At 34.8% G+C, this 22971-nt stretch overlaps 1 protein-coding gene across 7 annotated transcripts in view; it reads right to left on the bottom strand.

Moving 5' to 3' along the window:
* The window catches only part of NBEAL1 (neurobeachin like 1), a 110432-nt gene that overhangs the window by 14205 nt on the left and 73256 nt on the right, over positions 1 to 22971 (bottom strand). For 6 of the 7 annotated variants that reach the window (XM_059702868.1, XM_059702871.1, XM_059702870.1 and 3 more), the window contains 12 exons: positions 21925 to 22020; positions 20916 to 21040; positions 17360 to 17500; positions 14047 to 14177; positions 11289 to 11398; positions 10025 to 10142; positions 8386 to 8483; positions 5494 to 5610; positions 4504 to 4593; positions 3211 to 3320; positions 1794 to 1966; positions 700 to 794 (listed from right to left, as the gene is read on the bottom strand). In XM_059702868.1, coding sequence (XP_059558851.1) covers positions 700 to 794; positions 1794 to 1966; positions 3211 to 3320; positions 4504 to 4593; positions 5494 to 5610; positions 8386 to 8483; positions 10025 to 10142; positions 11289 to 11398; positions 14047 to 14177; positions 17360 to 17500; positions 20916 to 21040; positions 21925 to 22020 — 1404 coding nt within the window. The remainder of the gene's footprint in view (positions 1 to 699; positions 795 to 1793; positions 1967 to 3210; positions 3321 to 4503; positions 4594 to 5493; positions 5611 to 8385; positions 8484 to 10024; positions 10143 to 11288; positions 11399 to 14046; positions 14178 to 17359; positions 17501 to 20915; positions 21041 to 21924; positions 22021 to 22971) is intronic. The other variant, XM_059702873.1, reaches the window with a different exon arrangement.

Here is a 22971-nt window from a genome sequence, read left to right as displayed (position 1 = left end):
TCCATGCTGTTGCAAAAGGTTAAGAGTTCCTTCCTTTTGACAGCCATGTAGTATTCCATTGTATAAATGTACCACAGCTTTTTTATCCACTCATCTATTAATGGACACTTGGGCTGTTTCCAGATCTTGGCTATTGTGAATAATGCTGCTATGCACATAGAGGTGCATATATTCTTTCTCATTGGTATTTTGGAATTCTTAGGATATATTCCAAAAGTGGGATCACTGGGTCAAAAGGCAGTTCAATTTTTAATTTTTAAAGGAAACTCCATACTGTTTTCCCCCCAACAGTGCACTAGGGTTCCCTTTTCTCCATATCCTCGCCAGCACCTGTTTGTTGATTTATTAATGGTAGGTAGCCATTTTTGCAGGTGTTGAGGTTATGTCTCATTGTGGTTTTAGTTTGCATCTCTCTTATGATTAGTGACTCAGAGCATTTTTTCATATGTCTATTGGCCATCTGTATGTCCTCTTTGGGAGTATTTGGGAAATAATAGGGGATAACAGGTAAAGAATCAGACAATAAATCCAAGAGAAAATGTGGTGATTTAGGACAAGACAGAATGAGGGTAAAAGAATACAAAGGGGCTCAAATAATCCTTCAATGCCAGAGAACAATTCACTATTCTATTAGAACATTTCAACAGCATTCCCAGGGTGAATCTCTGACCTAAAGAGAGTATTCAAATGTGTAACTACCTGTTGTGTTATTTGCCATATCATACATGTAGTATCTCTGGAGCCAGAAATCAAATGTATTCCACAGTAATCTGTAGCTAAACAAGTCACAATATCTGCAAGAAAAAATAAAAATAAAAAAATTAAATTAAATTGCTTGGTTTTGCTGGAATGAAACAGGCAATTTTAGTTTATGCGCAAACTATTACTAAATAAGTTGTTCTAATGGAGAAATATAAAACTGGCATTGGAAAAGCATTGGGAAAGAGTGACACAGAAAGGCAGCAGTATGAAAAGCACATTCGAGAGCTTTCTTTGGGGCCACCCTTCTTTGAGGGTGAAGTGTAGACATAGGGCAGGGAAATGCCTGTCAGAATCAGGGCAGCAGTTCTGGTAGCTTGAAATGAAGCCCCAGTAAATTTTAATGTTTCTCTGCTCTCTCATTCCCACTAACCTTCTATTCTCATTTGGAACTGTAATCCTATACAATATGTGGCCTTAACCAACATAGTACATATTATACTATAGGTTCTCAATATAAAATACATTCTTTCCTAAATTGTAAAAATCTGAGCTCAGTGACATCTTAGAGGTCACTGGTACAGAATTATTAGCAGACTCTATTCCCCTTCCTATTAGGTTTATTAGGGAAAAATCTACTCATTTTATTCTTATATTGAACACTAAGACACTAAGAAGTACCAGGTTAAAGAACATTCAACAATTTTACCTCTTTCATGTTTTATTATTAACAAAGTAATAGGGCAGTTGATGTACTGTTCAACTATGACAGATTTTTTTCTTACCAAATTTATCTTAAACTTCTTATTTCTATCAACAAATTTTAAAGAAAAGACTTTAGCCTAACATATTTAAGATACTATAAAGCTGTATTTAATTTATATGGTGGTAATATATTTATACCCAAAATATATTAGACACTCTTAAAGCATACAATATTCATAACACTGCTCTATCAAAAAATACACTCAGCTTCAGAGGTAAAATGTAATGTTTTTTTCTAAGAAGTATGTACTACTTTATTTTTTTACTTTTATAGTTAGAAAAAAATAGAGACATTTCTGTGTTTGGGGGAGAAAAACGTTAATGCTTACCCATATGTCTGATATTGTGTGAAATAATTTTGCCTTTTGTAAGTGACATCACTTGAATGCTATTATCCCAGTGTCCAGCACTGAAAAGCAACTTCGCATCATGTGACACTATAAATAGCTTAGAAGTGATCTCCAGCCCCGGAGCAAAAGGACCATTCAGACTACGCTGAGTTCTGTAAACACAATTAAATATTAGACTTTTCCTTTAAAGATCACTTAGACTTAACTATTTTTTTAACATCTCTTAAAAAGAAATAAAAAAATGTCTGTTCAACCTTCAATTTGAAATGTCTATTAATAAATGATTAAGACTTTCAGAAAATACATTAATCTTACTTTATTTATACTTTTCATAAAATAAAATTTTATATAACAAATCCTCAAGGGTTAAGCATAAAGAAACTGAGATTGGTAAAGGTGTCAAAAAAGATTTAAATCTTGCTTTTCAAAGCCAATTAATAAGATGTCAGAATAGTAGCCTCAAAGTACAGGTTTGATAAAAGTAGGTTTACAGTTATAATACATAAATAATATAATAACTAAAAAATAATAATACAAGAATAAACGCTGCCTGTGTTTCATGTACTCACAACAGTAAACCTACTTTGTCCACCCCTGTATAAAGAATAAGATCAGGAAAGTCATAAATAAACTGAAACTAGGATCTACCAACACAGGGAGATAAATGTGTATCCAACAATACCCATGAAGATCATTTTCTATCCCAACCAAAGAAAGCATATAGTTTTTATCTGCTTCCCACTGAAATGCCTGTGCCCTTAGCCAATCTAAATTCTGCAGAAAGACACAAAAAAAGTGATTATATTTTATGTGTGTTATGGATAATGAGGGCCAATTCTGACCCTTCATTCAGCTCCAAACCTTTATTATTCAGTATTAATTTACTGAAGGTATACTTTGCACAAAGCAAAACAGTACTAAGTTCTAAGTGGGATAAGAAGGAAAAGACATTGACCCTAACAAACATATAGCTAAAACAACTCAAAAGTAAGGGAGAATTCAACTGAACTTAGAATGTAACCTTTGGATATTTTAAAAGACAACTAAGGTAAATAATAAAGTCTTATTACACAAAACATATTGAGATAAAATTGAACAATAAAAATAATTACAATTAAGCCTAAAAACTAATCCCAATAATTTGTGCTTCCATAATGGTATGATAGAAATTATTTTTTCTTTAAGCTGGTGTAAAGTCAGGGGAAGGGAAGAAGGAAAGATAGAAAGGAGGGAAGGAAGAGAGGAAGAAATAAATGGTAGAGGAGGGAAGGAGAGAGGAAAGAAAATCTGGATGTATACATTATTACTTTAAAAATAAAACCAATCAATCAATCTAGTTGTTTTTCTAGACAATAAGGTATTATATCTGATTTACTTTAAATGTTCATTTACTTACTTTGGATTTGTCACAGTTTGATCCTTGAAAAATGTAAAGTAATTAGAAATGTTCCTGTCATAAGGCAGCCATCCATGGGTTCCAATAACATAATTCATGCTCACTGTTATCTAGAAAAAGAACATATGAAGATGAAAATTAAATGAAAGATTAAAGAAAGCAATTAAGAATAACCAAATGCTCACATGATATAATCAGAAATAGAACTTATGATGAATTGTTAAGATCTCACAGTCAAAGTGAATATTTTCTTTTAAAAATGAAAAGCTTTTTTTGCCATAGCTGGTTTGGCTCAGTGGATAGAGCATCGGCCTGTGGACTGAAGAGTCCCAGGTTCGATTCCACTCAAGGGCACATGCCCGGGTTGCGGGCTCGGGCCCCAGTTGGGGGCGTGCAGGAGGCAGCCAATCAATGATTCTCTCTCATCATTGATGTTTCTCTCTCTCTCTCCCTCTCTGAAATCAATAACAATATATTTAAAAAAAAAGAAAAGTTTTCCCCCCCTATGATTATAAAAGTAGGAGATTGCCAAAAAGGAAAATCAAATACCTTTAAAAAAATACAGGTATTAAATCTGAAAAATCATAAGAATTCTACCACTCAAAAAGTACTATTATTATTTTTGTATCTTTTACAAACTTTTTTTTTCTGAGTAAATATATAATATGCATAATTAGAAAAACAGGTCTAATTTTGGAATCTCTACTATTCACTCTGCTGTACTCCATTTTTATAATTCCTAAGTGACAAAACTGGAGTAAGCCAGACCTAGATTTGGTTCACATGCCAGGGTCCCAGATCCCTTACTTGCTAACTCTGTGACTTTGAGCAAGTTACTTCTGAGTTTTAATTTCTCATCTGTAGAAGAAAAGTAATAATACTGCTCATCCTACAGGATATTTAGGTAGACTAGTTGACAAAATTCATTTAAAGCACTCACTAGCATGTGCTGCAAGTAAACTGTAATCAATTCTGTATTACTTCTCATTTTCATAATTACTGCTGAATGATAAATTTTAATACCTAAGATGCTATACCCTATTTTTCTTTTACAAAATTTTCTCATATTTTCACATATTTATTATTCCAGATAAACTTTAAAATTATAGAAACTACTTAAAATAAAAGCTATATAAAAAATGAAAAATACATTTTTATACTTGGTCAAATTCTATAAAAATTTTCTCTTATTTTTTTTAAAAGGCTTTAAAATTTTTTTATTTTCTCATTTTTTTGGTAAATTGTAATGGATATATATATATATGACAATGTGCAAAAGGTATATCAACTTACCAGTAACTCAGGACTGCCTTGAGACATAAAAGAACGAGACTGATTTTTGGGGACAATGGCCTTTATTAGTGGAATACCATCACTAATTCCCTAAAAAATATAGGAGAGAGGTTTAGTGGCTGATTCTGTTTATCTTTATTAGGCACAAACTATTGAAAACTGTTTCTGTAAATAAGAATGAACCCTGTGATACAGTATTTTACTCTATTAAAACATATTTAATTTAAAATGTAGGAAAGATATTATATACCATGTTTGAATGGCATACTTGTAACTTCTGAAAACTATCACCTTCTTGTATTCCACTACTCTGCTGTTCCTTTAAATGTAAATTTCAAAGAACATAGCCAGAGTCTATTATGTGGCCCTTTAAGAAAGTTTACCAACCTCTGCTGTACTGCATGAGAGTTACTGCTTTTCTATATACATGTCTTAAACGATTCTTACTAACTTTTTTGCCAAAAGAGTTACTATTATCTGTCCTATCCAAATTCATTTCATAACCATGTTCTGAATTATTCAAAGTAATTTAGTATGTATATTTAAACATTTAAATTTGAAGGAAATCTTTCAATTACATCATTAACTATCTTGTTTTACCCGACTACTCCTGATATTAGCAATTAAAAATCTGACTTATTAAGCCATATTTTATACATGAGCAGACATTATAATTAAGAGTTATTTTACACTCCCTCTATCATCATCTCAATTGTCAGAAAGAGCAATTTAAATAAAAGTATTTATTCTTCCTTGCCAGGAAAATGTGAACTAGAAGAAACAAGCCAAGAGGAACAGTTCAGACTACCATTCAGTAGCAAGCAAAGCTTTCAGTAAGATTGTTTTAAAATTCCAAGAACAGGTAATTCAGAATTATTTACTACTTTGGATTAAATATTATAATCCACTCCCTACATTGAAGAGTAAAAGGAACACTGAGGTGTATAGAATTCACAGAGAAAACTCTGACATTACCAAGTTGGATATTACCTCTATAAAAAATGACTTGAGTTCAGGAAGGTGCTGAAATAGGTTTAGGGTTGAAGTCTCGGTTTTGGTCTGCCTCTGCATTGCTTCTTCGGCTGATAATCTAGGAGGGTGTGGTTCCTTTAAAATAATTTTAAGGAAAAATAATTTTATAACTATATTAAAACATCTCTCACTGTATTCTTGCAGACAGACTGGGCTCAAGCTACAATAGATTTCATACCATGCACTATTGCCAATTCCAGGTCATTGCTCAGACTGCTCCCTCAGTAGAGTTCTTAACCATCTTCGTTTCTAAAAAACTCTGCTTCTACTTTAAAGTGTTTCTTATAGGTATCTTCCTAGATATCTAAGTCAGAATTAATGATTCTCATGCTATTTTCCTGAGCACAATACTTTATTTGGTATTTTATTTAGCACTTATTTCTATGTTGGATTACATATAATTGTTTTTGATCTCTGTCTTCCTAAATTTTGGTAAAATTAAATGCATTATTCAAAAATAAAAAATTATAATATGGGTGAATCTTTAATTCCTGAAATAAGATAAAAATGTCAATACTATCAGAATAAATTTATAGATATTACTGCATTTCTTTTCAAATAAAATATTCTTTCTTAAGGTTAATGTAAGAGACACAGAACAGTATCTTTATAAATAAAAGAAAATGACAAATCAAGTTAACATTCCAAAGACACAGTTAAAATGCAGAATAGAATTTTATCTGAAAGGGATTCTTCTATCTCCATCACAAAATATTAGGTCATAGGTAATAGATGTGACAGCTATAAGTACTTCAATACTTAACTCTCAATTATCCATGTAATTATTATTCACTTTATTTTTTTTTTAAAAAAAGGCTGATTTTTGTGTCATTTTTGTAAGGTAATAAAGACAAATTAGCACTACTCTTATTAGAAAAAAAATTAATGGTTCAATACATTAAAGAATCTATTTCAAATCCCAATGAAGTGTTCTGTTTTATTGTTACTTTTGCCTTCTGTTCCAATTAGCAGGTAAGGAATAAAGCACTGACTTTAAATGACTATTGTACAAAAATCAATGTTGGCAGCTTTAAATAACTGTTGTTAAGGAATAATAGCCATTATAAAATTTAGTCTGATAACTGAAAAAACAAAAGTACATCTATCAGCCAGAGTTTAGACTATTATTGCTGTAATAACTGGAGACTTCAATTCAATGAACATTTACTGCACACATACCATATACCAGAAAGATACAGAATAATGAAGAGAGGGTTGCTGCTTTTATATGTTTACAATATAGTGAGGCAAAATATATATATATACAACTAAGGCAGAAAGTGTCAAAATTAGGATATTAAAATAACAGCCCAAAGAACATAAAAACGTGATTTTGTTCAACAAGGGAGCTTCCAGCTATAAATTCAGGATATGCCATGGTAGAGTCACATTCTAGTTGTGTAAATTTGGAAAAACTAGTATCTGATTTCTCTAAGGTGTTGTAAGCTAGGTATTATTTTATCTGAGACTTGGCTTCACCGTCAGAAAAATGAGGATAATTAGATATTTATTGTGAAAGTTGGGTAAACCACATAGCACTGTGCTTGCATTAAAAAAAAGAAAAGACATAATCAATAGTATATTATTGTACCCTGGCCCGTGTGGCTCAGTTGGTTGGAGCATCGTCCTGTACACCAAAAGGTGGTAGGTTTGATTCCAGGTCAGGGCACATACCCAGGACTCAATTCCTGGTCAGGGTGCATATGGGAGGGAACGGATCAATGTTTCTCTTTCACATTAATGTTTCTCTCTCTCTCCCTCTTCCTCTAAAATTAAATTTAAAAAATTAAGTGTATTATTGTGTATTCCTCATTTCTAAATTCATATATTAACAAAGAACAAAACATCTTTGAAAACTAACACTGGATTAACTTCTATGAATCCAAAGCTGTATGCAACCAGAAAGACAATTTAACTTCAGATACTAGTATGGGGAAAGAGATATAGTAATATTTATAATGTAATTCTATATGTTTTATATTCTATAATTTGAGTTTCAGGACTGGGTTTGGGCTCGGGTTGGTAAGTGCCCCTTTTGGGCAGATGTCAGCTATTAAAAAATTCTTACACAGGGGACTCTTTCTCCCTCCCCACGTGGCAGTCTGTGCTGTGAAATTCTTTCCCTTTCCCCACATGGGAGTATGTACTTGTTCTTTAATAAATCTCCACCTTTGCTATACCAAAAAAAAAAAAGTCTTACACATAGAACGAGTCCCAATATAAGGACTGTTTTAATGACATAACCTAACTGGTATTCAATTAAAATAAAGGAGGGCCCTAGCTGATTTGGCTCAGTGGATAGAGTGTTGGTCTGCGGACTGAAGGGTCGCGGGTTTGATTCCAGTCAAGGGCATATGCCTGGGTTGCGGGCTTGATCCCCAGTAGGGGTTGTGTAGGAGGCAGCTGATCAATGATTCTCTCTCATCACTGATGTTTCTATTTCTTTCTCCTTCTCCCTTCCTCTCTGAAATCAATAAAAATATATTTTAAAAAAGTAAAATAAAATAAAGGAGAGAGTAATATCCCATCTGACAGGGAGCCTTCAACCTCATCATTTTCTTTCTCAGAAATAACAAAATAAAGTGATTGGCTTTCTGAATAAACATAAGCCCTCTGAAGATTTAAGAGTAATTGACTGTATATGTGGATTGACTTCAATATTTTGTTATTTCAAAATTGAAACAATCATTTAAATCTATTTTTTATTAAGGGACAGTATATTTTTCTCTAATTCTAAATAATTTTGATATAGGGTTTTAAATCATCAAAATCCTTGAAAATGCTGGTAGAAATACTCCTTAGCAACTAAATTCTAGACTTTTTATATAATCAATAACTTTTATGACTTACTTTTAACAGTTGACTAGGTGTTTGCCCAAAATTATTAATCATCCCTTCTAAGGCTTTTCTTTCCTTCTCATCTGTTAAGGCATCTAAATCCACAGCTCCTAAAACCAGGAAAAGTAATCAACTCTCTACTGAGTGAAAATAAATTGGTAAGCCACACAACTGAATAATATATCAGAGAATGATTAGCAAATTATCATCAAATATCAAAATTAAATATGTAAAAGAATACATTTTATCCACTGTTTAGAACTAAAATATTTTAAACAAATTTAAGATATCCATAAAAGTTTCTCTAAGAAAAATGCAAACTATACTCATAATATACCGAATTGTTTTCCTCATCATAGTCAAGATGAAACAAATGTAATAATCACACAAAAATATTGGTATAGCCCTATATGGCCTGCATTGCTCAGTGGTTAGAGCATCTGCCTGCGCACCGAAGGGTCTTGGGTTCGATTCCTGGTCAAAGGCATGCTGGGTTGCAAGCTTGACCCATGGCCTCAGTCAGAGTGCGTGTGGGAGGCAAACAATCGATGTGTTGCTCGCACTGATGTTTCTCTCTCTCCCTCCCTTCTACTCTCTAAAAAAAATGGGGGGAAAATAGCCTTGAGGGTTAACAAAAATGCTGCTATAAATTACTGCTTATCTAGTAAATGCTGGGGAAGGTGACATTATGGTTAACTGATTATTCCCAGCCATACCTAATATGAATTGTTAATGGCTAGTAATTGGCCAAACTAGGTCGGTCTGATTTCTATGCTCCTAACTATCATGCTATACTGCCTCCCTACAAATTTTTATAGAAGGAAAACATGCTTGTCTAGTTATAGGAAGTCATGTGGGCTCTGCTATAATTCATATAACTTCATACTATTCACAATCTTTAGAACTATTAGTTCTACTGAATGATTAGGAAAGGACTGCTTAGTATGCATACATACAAGTCCTTTGGTTGATCTCTTGATCCTGAGCTAATAAACATTAGAATGTCATCATTATCATTTAAAGAATTATTATTTATAATTCTAAAGGTCTTTTTTTTCAAAGTCTGCTAAAAACTTAATACTAAATATTTAATGTAAGACCTGACTAAATAGGAAATATCTGCCAGAGATCAAAAACTTTTATGCTGCAGAAACCAGTTTGGCTCAGTGGATAGAGCGTCGGCCTGTGGACTGAAAGGTCCCAGGTTTGATTCTGGTCAAGGGCATGTACCTGGGTTGCGGGCACATCCCCAGTAGGAGATGTGCAGGAGGCAGCTGATCGATGTTTCTCTCTCACCGATGTTTCTAACTCTCTATCTCTCTCCCTTCCTCTCTGTAAAAAATCAATAAAATATATTAAAAAAAAAAAAGAGAGAAAACCTTATTAAAAAAAAACACAAAAAAAACAAAAAACAAACAAACAAACAAAAATTTTATGCCACCAATAACTGACACATAATTTGATTTGCATATATACTTTTAATTACTATTTTTTACAAAAGAATATTTCTTATCTTTCAAATAGTTTTAAAATTATTTTTTAAAATGTAGTTTTATCATGTTAAATGGTTATGTCCAAAATATGTTATAAGCACATATTAAATTACACTTTCTAGCAATATAATACAAGAGAAAAAGTGCACAGGTTTTACCTTCATAACTACAGTAATAGAAAACATTGAGCGCCTCCACTGCAGCTGGCCCCCTCTGTTTATAGCCAAAAATCAGATCTATCCATTCATGAAGATGAGCAGAAACATATTCAGACTCCTAGGAAAAGAACAAAGAAGTAATTAATATAAAATACCTTCCAAGTACAATGTAAAGATGGGTCCTTTAAAAAAGTAAGAGTAAATTAAGCATTTCCACACAAAATCTTACCACTGTAAATAAAATTATCTCAAAATCAAGTTAAATAATTATTCATCATCTATTATATATATGGACTATATCCTGTACAACATAGACAATGTATTTATTACTATTTACTACATATGCATCTCTTAACTAATGGTGAAAAAATAATACATCTAATAGCCCAAATATTAATGACAAAAAATTAATGATGGCTCTGGAATGCATCTTTATTATAAAGTTTCCATTGAAATAGTTGTCTAAAATTCAATTCAAGGAAATAATAAAACTACAATGGGGAAGATGAAAGATTCTGCAAATCACTCCCTCCATCCCATTCCACTAAGAGGAGGACTGGGTGGCAGGCAGAGGCTTGAAGGATCTCCTGGAGCCTCCGAGATGGCTTAAAAGACAGTAAGGAAATTGTTATTGCAGACAGGAGAAAAAGGACTCAATGTTTTAGTTACATGAAAAACATAAAGGGTAAATAATCAACTCCTGGATCTGGATATGAAGATTTCCAGGCAGAATATTTAAAAAAAATTTTTTTTATATTTTATTGGTCTTTTACAGAGAGGAAGGGAGAGGGATAGAGTTAGAAACATTGATCAGCTGCCTCCTGCACACTCCCCACTGGGGATGTGCCCACAACCAAGGTACATGCCCTTGACTGGAATCGAACATGGGACCCTTCAGTCCGCAGGTCGACACTCTATCTACTGAGCCAAACCAGTTAGTGTTCCAGGCAGAATATTTTAAAGTGATGATTGGTTTCTTTTTAGCTGCCTGTGATAAAGTGTGGGAAGAATAAGATGACTTGGTGTTGGGAAAGGGGGGGGGGAGGGGAAGGACTGTTCAGGTTTTAGCATAATTTTAAAAATATATAAAGCCAGGTCTTGCTGGGTTCTCAGAATAAATTATTATATTATGTAAACATCATATATCCTAGATTACAAATTAATGTAGAAAAATAATAGTCAGATACACTTAATTCCATCCTCTGGAAAACACATACATCTTTATCTTATTAATCTCTCTAATAACTAAACACAAGAATCTTACCAGAGCTTTCCTATGTTTATAGATGAAATCTTCAGCTGACTTAGCCCATTTGGGGAGAATGACATCATTTACTAGTTCTTTGGAAACTTGTAGACGACCCAGGTTAAATTCTAAGACATATAAAATAAAAATGTATCAAGTCATTTTATATTTAAGTAAATCAAGTAGAACAAATATGAGGGAACATTTCTTAGCAAAACTGAAGGTTTTTTCCTTCTTTCATTAAAAGTAAAAGGTGAGAATCAAGTTCCCTTCTTAATCTAAATTTACGGAATAGGTAAAAATAATTCTTATCTATTAAAATGTGTTTATCAGTTAATTAAAAAGGTATATAAAAATAAAATCACTTCAAATTAGTTAATACAAGGTAAATCAGATTAATAATTGATTTTTAAAAATAATACATTTTATTGATTTTTTATAGAAAGGGAGAGGGATAGAGAGTTAGAAACATCGGTGAGAGAGAAACATCGATCAGCTGCCTCCTGCACACCCCCTACTGGGGATGTGCCTGCAACCAAGGTATATGCCCTTGACCGGAATCGAACCTGGGACCCTTCAGTCTACAGGCCGACGCTCTATCCACTGAGCCAAACCGGTTAAGGCAATTTTTTATTGAAGGAAACTTATAGCTATGAACAAAAACTTAATCTGAACAAAAATGCAAGATTAAGTGTTCTTAAATTTAAAAATAATATAGTCACTCTAATGGTTAATTTACAAAACATAACTCCTTAGAGCTTTTTTAACTCATACATTAAACTCACTTTAAGATTTATACTTGCCTTATGGAGGAAAAATATTTATATACCAATATTCTAAGTAGATACTGACATCATAAAGATTTGCTCATATAGTTAGAACCCAAAAATGAGATTTTCTCATTTATACAGTATGGGAAGGGAACAATGTTAACACAAAAGACTTTCATAAAAGAAGTTGCCTTAAAATATCAGTGTGTCTCAAAGTATAAGAGAGGTTTAATGTCATAGAATGACAGGACACACAGGGTCTATAGCTTTGTCAACCCAACCACTGTATAGCAGATAGTGTCGGCCACCTGACAGCCATTCCTCATTTTGTAGCAGAACCTGGATTTTATTCAAGTTGTCCATCCCTGTCCTATAATTCATGCCTGCTGCAGGTGACTGGTATAGGGGTTGGTATATGACCCAGCTCTGAAGAATGAGGGGAAGTTATAAGAGGGTTTCTCGCTCTTAAGAAATGACACAATTAACAATCTCACTTCTAAGACACCATTATGTCTGCCTATGATACCTATATCTGCTTTAGTCATTTGTAACCATGAGAGGAACTAGCCAAGGACAAAGCCAAAACACAGAATAGCAGAGTGAAATACAGAAAGAACTTTGCTTGGATGATATTGTTAAGCCACTTGAAACTACCATATCTAAGGGTTTTTATGAGGGAAAACACTAAAATGTTCTGAATCACACAATTATGAGTTGTTTTTTACCAATATTTGTTTTACTAATGTAATGCTAATATAAACTAATGGTTGTTGGCATTCTAACTAATATACTTTGCTTTCTCCCAACTAGCTCATTTCAAACAAAGAGGCAATGTATAGTTAGAAATGGCTCTGGTGAATGTTAGAAATTGTCAAACTAAGAAAACTTTAAATTCTGCATTCAGATTTAATCTGCTCATCCCACCTATCCCAGATACTCTGCTTTAGGAGACTCCAGTCCTATGACTGACTAAGAATTTATAGGATCAGACTCACTCAATAGATTCACTTGATTTTCTTAAAGTGACCAATTCTAATTGCTTTACTGAGAATCAGATGCCCTGCCTCCAAACACCTGTTGCAATGTGCATGACCAAGGACATGAGGCCCTGAGTATGTTCTCCCTGGCCTGACAGATAATTCCACTGTGCAAGCAAAGGGTCAAACATTAACATTGCATGCTAGGAAAAAGAAGTTGGTGATGGTTCTTTGACACTGTGAAATTTCCTGAAAGAACAACAGTAGTAACAATCTTGCTCATTTCCTTATTTGTGCTTAAACTAAATCTAAAACTACCTCATAGAATAAATATTTGGATATTTTAAACGACTGTATTTAGCCCCGTGATTCTCTCCTTCAAAAACATACTGATTTTTCAAATATTGTGACAACTAATGCCATCATTCTTTTCAGTTTGCCTCCTGTCTTCTGCTCTAAATCAGGAATCAGAAAACCTTTTAAATTAAGGGTCAAATAATAAATGTTTTTGGCTTTGTGATCCCTATGGCCTCTGTTGCAACTACTCAAATCTGCTCTTTTACTGTGAAAGCAGCCACAGTCTGTATATATAAATGAATTGGCTGGCTGTATTCCAACAAAATTTTATTTATAAACACATACATTTGCCCATGGATTTGGCCTATGGGCTATAGTTTGCTGATCCCTGGTCTAAATCCTCATTTTATCTAACTCAAACATGTTTAACCAAATTGCTGTATGGCTGAAATAGCATATGATCATTTTTGCTTCTCTAATAAACACTGTACTCTGACAAAAATCTCTTATTAATTCAAATTTTACTCATTTATCTTACTTTACTGTAGCCCTTCCCTGGAAGGTAAGCCAAGTACCCTGGCATCAGTAAGCCCTGTCACTGAATAATACACAGGCAGAATGCATCTTAACTAATCAATAGAACATCACAAAGATATTCTGAAAAATATTTTTCAGGATCCTCCATTGGGACCTAAAATATTATAGTCAAATTTTTAATCTCCTATTTCTTACGATTTTGATTTTCCAAGAACTCTGGGAAATAGAAGAATTCAGGAATCAGTTCCTTCACATCATTTGGATTGTCCATGAGAGCCTGCCAGGTAGCAGGGATGGAATGGAACTGTCGATCTGCACAATCAAACCTGCACGCGGAGAGTGAAAGAGAAAGGTCAATGCTGAATGAGAACAACAGGCATGAAACAAACCTTTAATCTCCCTTTAAACGTTTCCTAATGATTAGCTTCTCTTTTCTTAACATTTCTCCGTTAAGTCTAAAAACACAATTTGCTCTCCTTTTTATGACTGTCATACTCTGTTGTCAGGAACTAAATACTACCATAGTCATCACTAGTATCATCTTAGTTAAAACAGATGAAAACCCAATCACAATGGGAAATTTTTAAAATTAGATTAAATATAAACCTAAGACACCTTAAAAATGGCACTTTTTTAAAATTACAGTTTACATTCAATACAACTTTGTACCAGTTTCATGTATACAGCTTAGTGGTCAGACAATCATATATTGAAAATGCTCCCTGTTATCCCAGCACCTGGCTGGCACCATACATAGTCACCACAAGCATCACTGACTATATTTGCTGTGCTTCATGTCCCCATGTCTATTATATAACTACCCATTTGTACTTCTTAATCCCTTTGAAAAAGGCATAATTTTTGCTGAGTAAAACCTATTACAGAAAGTGAATAAATGTTATTTGGATATTTTTAAGTTACAGTTTAAATATCAAAGTATTATAGTATTAATATATGTGGTTAATAGATCTATCAGAATGCTGCTGACTTAGCCCTTGATACATAAATAGCTTTACAAGCTCTTCTACTAAAAACCAGAGGGTGAGTTAGGAAAACAGCTCTTATATATACTATTATCTAATATTAACATTATTTTTAAGTTCCATCATGGCTCTATGGTAGTTGAAAGAAACCCAAGTGGCCATGCTACTATTATGCTTTCTCTAATTACAAAAAGTGTAACCTCCTTCTGTTTCATCAACTTTAATATTGTTTTCCTGGATTTATTAAATAATGACTTAATAAGTGACACTGATGACTAATTTGACTCTTTTTATGCTTAACAATCTTGGATTGAGGCTAAGCTAAACTTAGCAGAACTCTGAATTTAATTACTGGATCATTAATAAGTCTAATGATGGTATATCCAAACTCAAGGAGAGGTACAGTTTTAATGGTAGAATCTTTTTGTTTGTGTGGGAGAGAACAGCTTTATTGAGATGTAATTAACATATAATGCACTCTTCTTAAGTAGAAAATTCAATGGTTTATGGTTTTTAGTATATTCACAGAGTTGTGCGTCCACCACCACAATCACTCCAAAAAGAAACCTGTATCTACTAGCAGTCACTCTTCAATCACTCTACATCTACCCACTAATCTACTCTCTGTCTCTATGAATTTGCCTATTTTAGACATCTCATATAAACCATACAAGATGTGCCTGTGTCTGGCTTATTTCATTTAGCATACTGTTTTCATGGTTCAACCATGTCATAGTACGCATCAAGCTTTCATTCCTTTTATTCACTCATGGCCAAATAATATTCCATTTATGGATATACCACATTTTATATATTCCTTTACCAGTTGATCGACATTTGGATGTTTCCATTTTGGGCTATTATAAGTAATGTTGCTATGTACATTTGTCTACAAGTTTTTGCATAAACATATGTTTTCAATTATCTTGAGATAATTAGGAGTAGAACTGCTAGGTCATATAGCAATTCTATGTTTAACCCTTTAAAGACCGTTTTCCACAGGTACCGCATAATTTTACATTCCCACCAGTAGTACATAAGAGTTCCAATTTCTCAGCATGCTAATTGACACTAGGTATTCTCTGTCTTGATTACAGCCATCCTTGTGATATCTCAATTTGGTTTTGATTTAAATTTCCCTGATGACTGATGATGTTTCATCATGATGATGTATCTTTTCATGTTTATTATTCATTTGCATATCTTCCTTGGAAAAATGTCTATTCAGATCATTTGTGTCCAGTAGTTAATTGGGTTGTCTTTTTATTATTGTGTTGTATGGGTTTTCTATACTAGTATATTCTAGTTACAAGTTCCTTATCAGATATACAGTTTGCAAATATTTTCTCCCACTAAATGGCCTATCTTTTCACTTTCTTAATGGTGTCCTTTGAAGCAAAAACAGAATCTATTTTCGAAGCTTTGTAAAAAATCATTTATTCATAAAATTAAAAGCTAAAAAAAAATAACAGTTTACTGGATGGGAAATTACTTGCTTATCATTATAAATGTAACATTTGGAGGTTTGTAGTGATCTTGAGAACAGAGTTCTCATCCTAAAAACTAAGGCTTAATGTACTAAAATTGGAAATAAGGGACTAGGGTTAATTTTGAGAAATAAAAGTTACATGTAAAGACAGTAGAATAGGCAATGGTTACATAGTTCTTAATTGGGTAGGAAAGGCCAACGGTAATGTTTAAGAATAGGCGACATGGAATCAGGAGAGATGTGAATCAGGAGAGAACTAACTGGGGGATACACTGAGGAACTGAAGACTCATGAAGAAGTTTGTTTCTTCAGGATCATTAGGAAAATGTGTAACATAGATACATTTTAAAACTAACGGGTAATATAAGACAATGGCATTCAGACCCGTTTGAGCTGCTACTGATAATGTAGGAGCGCTTTAGTCCTCCTTCTTTTTATTTCTCTTGATTAATTAATAATTTTAGGAGGACTATGTGGGCATTGGTTAGGTTTTAATCTCTGGTAGATGATTTGGATCTAGCTCTAAATCAGTTCTAACTCTAAATCTTTAGTAAATCTATGGTAAGAATCACAAAGGTGCCCTGGGTAATAGTAAAAAAAAAGAAATTCTCCTTAAAAGTCATTTGCGTAAGTCACCTGGAGCTACCCATTCTCAAACTACTTTGGCTATTTACCTAGAGCAGGTGTGGGCAAACTTTTTGACTCGAGGGCCACAATGGGTTCTTAAACTGGACCGGAGGGCCGGAACAAAAGCATGGATGGAGTGTTTGTGTGAACTAATATAAATTCAAAGTAAACATCATTACATAAAAGGGTACGGTCTTTTTTTTCAATAGTTTTATTCATTTCAAACGGGCCGAATCCGGCCCGCGGGCCGTAGTTTGTCCACGGCTGATCTAGAAGTTACATTAATCAAAACCTAATAGAGGAGAATGAAAAAGACATGGCCCTATTATACAGTACGTGACAGGAAGGCAAAGAGCTTTTAACAATAACGTGTAGTCTTAAGGAAATAGTGTATTTACCCAAAACATACCTTCCACTTTGAAGCTGGATGTGGAGGGTAGTGAATGGTTCTGTACGAATAAGATAGTGCATAACCCCGGCAGAATTTGAATAGTGAGTACCATAATGAAATTTATCAATAGTTCCCATAGGATCCTCAAAATTTTCATATCTAAAAAAAAAAGAAACTAAAGTTTTGTGGCCACAACAATAAAATTAAATTAGGACATAAGGTTGTATTGCATTGTTGAAAACAGTTTTTAAGAAATTCTTATTAATGTTTCATGATGTATGTACTCATATCATCACACCATTTAAGAAACAGAAAAAAAATTTATTCAGTAATACTTTCTTCTGAACAATGAAATATCACTAATACTGGATTCTGGAACAGTTCTGTATTATGCAATAATACATGTTCACTGTAGTTAAATGAGAAAACACAGAGATTAAAAAAAAAACCCCAAGCTTAAAGTCAGCTATTATATGAACATTTTTGTGAGTATCAGTCAATCCTTAATGTATAAGTTAATACACAACTATACATTAACATAAAAGTCCTATACATAATATATTGTTTATAACTTATCATTTAACAGTTTTCTATTAACATCTTTCCAAATGACTAAATAGTCTATCTTTCATAGGTACGTGGTATTTATAAGAGGTACATGTATAGATATATGATAATTTATAACTATTTCTTACTTTTAGATATTTAGGTTGTTTGTTTGTTTGTTTGCTATTGTAAGCAATGTGATAATTAGACATTCTATTGTGGCCAAGGTAATAGAAGAAACATATGGAAAATCAGTCAAGAATTATAAAAATGAATGCCTAAAAGTCTAAAAGAAAAAAATGAAGGAAATAGTGGATGGTAGGAAGGCCTCAACCAGATCATTATAGAAGGACATATAGTGATTCTGCAAGCACTATCACTGATACTTATAGGTGTAATTGTTTTTGAATAGTTTGAATGGTGATATCTGAATAGTGGATATAAAATTTAAATATGAGTGAACAGTTTTTTTTTGAAGCAACAGACACAAATTTTTCAACCAAAATACTAATAAGTTCCTCAAGCTGAAGCCAATTTCTTTTATATTGAAATCATTATTATTCAGGGGAATAAAAAAAAAAGTTTTCAGGTCAAAGTCATTTGTAACTATGCAAAAAAATATACTATTGAAATTTAAAATAACTTGTACCTTCAATTATCAATAAGTTATTTATATGCTAAGTATTTCCTGTGGCATAGTGTTAAAAATAAACCTTGTATTTTATTATTGTCAGAAAAAAATGTTTGACTAATAGCAGTAAATCAAATCAAATATTAAACACGACAAAAAGCCTTAAGATTTGCAAATAAAATGAATAAAGAAAGAAATCTGTACCCAAATAAATCTACAAGTAAGTTTGTTGGCATTAGAAGTCATAACTGACAAGTCATCCACAAGTTCACATGGAGAAAAAGGGAATGAAAATAATTACTTTTACTTGTCTGCAGGTGGCTTTGAAAAAAAAAACCTGACACATTTATAGGGTAGATCATCTACATAATCTATATAAACAAAAGCCTAAGCGACCGTACGGCAGAATGACTGGTTGCTCTGATATGCACTGACCACCAGGGGCAGATGCTCAATGCAGGAGCTTCCCCCTGGTGGTCAGTGCATCCCACAGGGGAGCAGCCGCTCAGCCAGAAGCTGGGCTCATGGCTGGCAAGCGCAGTGGCAGTGGCAGGAGCCTCTCCGCCGCAGCACTAAGGAGCAGTGAGCCGAGCGGTAAGGAGCGAGGGATCCCGGATTGCAAGCTGGCAGTTGGACATCTACTGAGCAGTCCCGGACTGCAAGAAAGCACAGCCCAGGCTGAGGGATTCCCACACCCCGCAACCCGAGTGCATGAATTTTGTGCACCACGTCTCTAGTCCTATCTAATAAAAGAGAAACATGGTAATTAGCGTACGACCGCTACCCTTCCCATTGGCTAATCAGGACAATATGCAAATTAACTGCCAGCCAAGATGGCAGCCAGCAGCCAGGCAGCTTGAAACTAACATGAGGCTTGCTTGCTTCAGTGACGGAGGACTCCAACGTTCCCCGCCTGCAGCTGCCGGCCTCTGAGCTGCAACTCTAAGCAACTATGTTACAAATATAGAAGCTAAACAAAACCCCAGAAACCTGCTTTAGTCCCCGGGCTTTAGCCAGCAGGATCGCAACATTGTTTCAAATACAGAAGGTAAACAAAGGCCAGAAACCTGCTTTCAACAGCGGAGGCCTAAGAGCTGGAGCCTCAGAGCTAAAGCTGGCCCAGAATAAAAAGAAAAAAGAAAAAAAGGAGCAGTTGGGAGCTTCAGTCACCCGCCAGCCTGAAAACAGCCCTCAGCCCCTCACCCAGACTGGCCAGGCACCCCAGTGGGCACCCCCACCCTGAAGGGGGTGTGACCAGCTGCAAACAGCCATCATCCCCTCATCCAGGCTGGCCAGGCACCCCAGTGGGGACCCCCACCCTGATCCAGGACACCCTTCAGGGCAAACCAGCTGGCCCCCACCCGTGCACCAGGCCTCTATCTGTGTAGTAAAAGGGTAATATGCCTCCCAGCACTGGGATCAGCGTGACAGGGGGCAGCGCCCAAACCCTCTATCACCCTGAGGCTCTGGTGTGGCAGGGGGCGGGGCCACAACCTCCCTATCCACCCTGCTCTGTTCGTGACAGGGGGCAGCACCCCAACCTCCTGATTGGCCCTGCTCTGTGCGTGACAGGGGGTGGCGCCGCAACCTGCCCATCAACCCTGCCTTAAGTGTGACAGGGGGCAGTGCCCCAACCTCCCAATCAGCCCTACCCTGAGCGTGACTGAGGGTGGCATCGCAACCTCCCAATCCACCCTGCTCTGTGCATGACAGGGGCGGCGCCCCAACTCCCCAATCAGCCCTGCTCTGAGCCCGACCAGGGGCTGCACCTAGGGATTGGGCCTGCCCTCTGCCACCCAGGAGCAGGCCTAAGCCAGCAGGTCGTTATCTCCCGAGGGGTCCCAGACTGCGAGAGGGCACAGGCCGGGCTGAGGGGCCCCACCCTCCCCCCGCCGAGTGCACAAATTTTTGTGCACCGGGCCTCTAGTAAATATATAAAATTATAAAATATTTTCTAACTAAAATGGCACTTTTAAAATGTCCACACATTTCACTGTTCTTCACTCACAATATTTGTGAATAACAGGTTAGCATTAATTTTATATCTACTAAAATATTACCTTAGATGGATATTTTGACATATTAGATTAGCAAGTTAAGTCTACAATACCTGGGAAGAAAAATTTCAAGCACTTATTACCCTTCTGTACATACTTATTACAAGGTGAAAAGAAATTACAAGTAATATTAATTTAAATCTGGCAAAGGGAAATAGCCTATAGTTAAGATACTTAAAGGACAATTGATACATTTTCAAGAAAACTTATTGAAGGAATTATCAGACTGACTAGCAAAAGTAGTTGTGCATTTAAATAGAGTAACACTTGGTTGGCCATAGAAATAAACACAAATTCAAACAACCCATGGGTATCTTTCAAAATGATAAAAGGCACTTACTTTTCTCGCATGACTTTGGCATTTTTATCATTAACAACCCCAATTGGTTTGGAAAGATCTCGAAATACAGATGGGTTATTAAAGTCCAACTCTTCTGAAGTATAATCTTGTAAAATCCAGGGGAACTAAGAAACACAATTTACAATTTAGACATCCCTTCCTAGAGAAGCTACTATCCCCATATCTAACATCAAATGCTTATCTAACAGCAAAAAAGAATAGTCTTTAAAAATACTTTACCTATTGCAAATGTTTATTCATCTTTATTTCAATAACCAGAAGTATTATTTCCTTTAAGTCCACTGGGATATTTTCAATGAAGCAAAAGAAAAAAAGGCCTCTATATTTCAATTATTTGTTACTAGAGGCCTGGTGCATGAAATTCGTGTGGAGCGGGGTGGGGGTGGGGGGGTGGTGTTCCTCAGCCCAGCCTGCACCTTCTCCAATCTGGTACATCCCTCTCACAATCCAGGACTGCTGGCTCCCAACCGCTCGCCTGCCTGCCTGCCTGCCTGCCTGCCTGATTGCCCCTAACCGCTCCCCTGCCAGCCTGATCAATGCCTAACTGCTCCCCTGCTGGCCTGATTGCCTCTAACTGCCCTCCTCTGCCAGCCCGGTCGTCCCTAACTGCCCTCCCCTGGAGGCCTGGTTACCCCTAAATGCCCTCCCCTGCAGGCCTTATTGCCCCCAACTGCCCTCCTTTTCAGGCCTGGTCCCTCCCAACTGCCCTCCCCTGCGGCCATCTTGTGGTGGCCATCTTGTGCTGGAGTGATGGTCAATTTGCATATTACCTCTTTAATAGATAGGATGGTTATGTAATTCTTAAAATAGTAGGTTAGAAAATTTACAGAAAGGCAAAACATTTTAATTTTTTTAAAAAATTGCCAGAGCTCCAGTGGCGCAATCGGTTAGCGCGCGGTACTTATAAAAAATAACAAATAACTGTCATACGCATGTATTTTGTATACTATAAAACTGAAAGGCAATTCTATATTTATATAAAACTTACCACGGGATACTGTGCAAGGTCATTATAGGTTCGCCCTGCCATTGTATTTATTTGAATGAGGTAGTCAAAATTTGATATCTCTCTATTCACCCATTTCTAGACAGCACAAAAAAAAGACAAAATTAATCCATGTGTCTTAGAAATTAGTAACTATTACTGATTACTAACAATCTTTTTTTTCTCATCTTTATCATATTTCTGATAACAGGAATGGGGCTTCAAAAAAGGCTAAATAGATACATAAAATCAGTATTTTTTTCTAAATTCACTTCCTTTTTAAAAGTGGCCTCTAGAAAAGGAACAGAAACTTTCACATAAATTTTATATTTCAATCTAAAAAGTCTTCATACAAATTCTGTATTTCAATTAAATATTTTATTGGTTATCTTTAAATTTTAAAATTTTGTTATAAATGAAATTTTCATATGTGCATATTTTTAAAAATTACCTTAATGTACTAGAATGATCTACAAATTTTATATGAGCACTACATTAACCTCAGAAAACTGTCTTTATAGAGCAATGGTAGAAGGATTTTGCTACACACTGGATACAAAATTTTCTGAAGAAAGACAATCATATTTTTTTTCTTTTACCACCTTATTGCACCTAGCCTGCTACAATTACTCTACACAGTGTGGGTATGCTAGAGAATTTTGCTGACAGACTAACATTCAAGGTAAATATGTAACTTATGGGAAAAGGTGAGAAATTAATCTATGTATACAGATTTTATTAAAAGCCCAACTATAATTGTTTTTAAGTGCCAATTTGAGAAATTAGTAATTCAATTAATAAAGTTTATTCCACAGAAAACAGAGACTGTCTTTTATTACATAAAGCTTATTCCATAAGCAACAAAAAAGAAATGGCTGAAGGCTTTTTGAACAACACTTAAGATTATGATTAAAGTACAATATAGAAAATATGGTCAATAATACTGTAAAAATTATATATGGTGTCAGGTGAGTACTAGAATTATTAGGGGGATCATTTCCTAAATTATATGTTTGTTTAACCACTATGCTGTACACCTGAACCCAATAT

This window comes from Myotis daubentonii, chromosome 7 (assembly GCF_963259705.1).
Source record: "Myotis daubentonii chromosome 7, mMyoDau2.1, whole genome shotgun sequence".
NCBI classification, from domain to species: domain Eukaryota; kingdom Metazoa; phylum Chordata; class Mammalia; order Chiroptera; family Vespertilionidae; genus Myotis; species Myotis daubentonii.
Note: the sequence above shows the minus strand (reverse complement) of the source record. Positions and strands in the feature narration are given on the sequence as shown.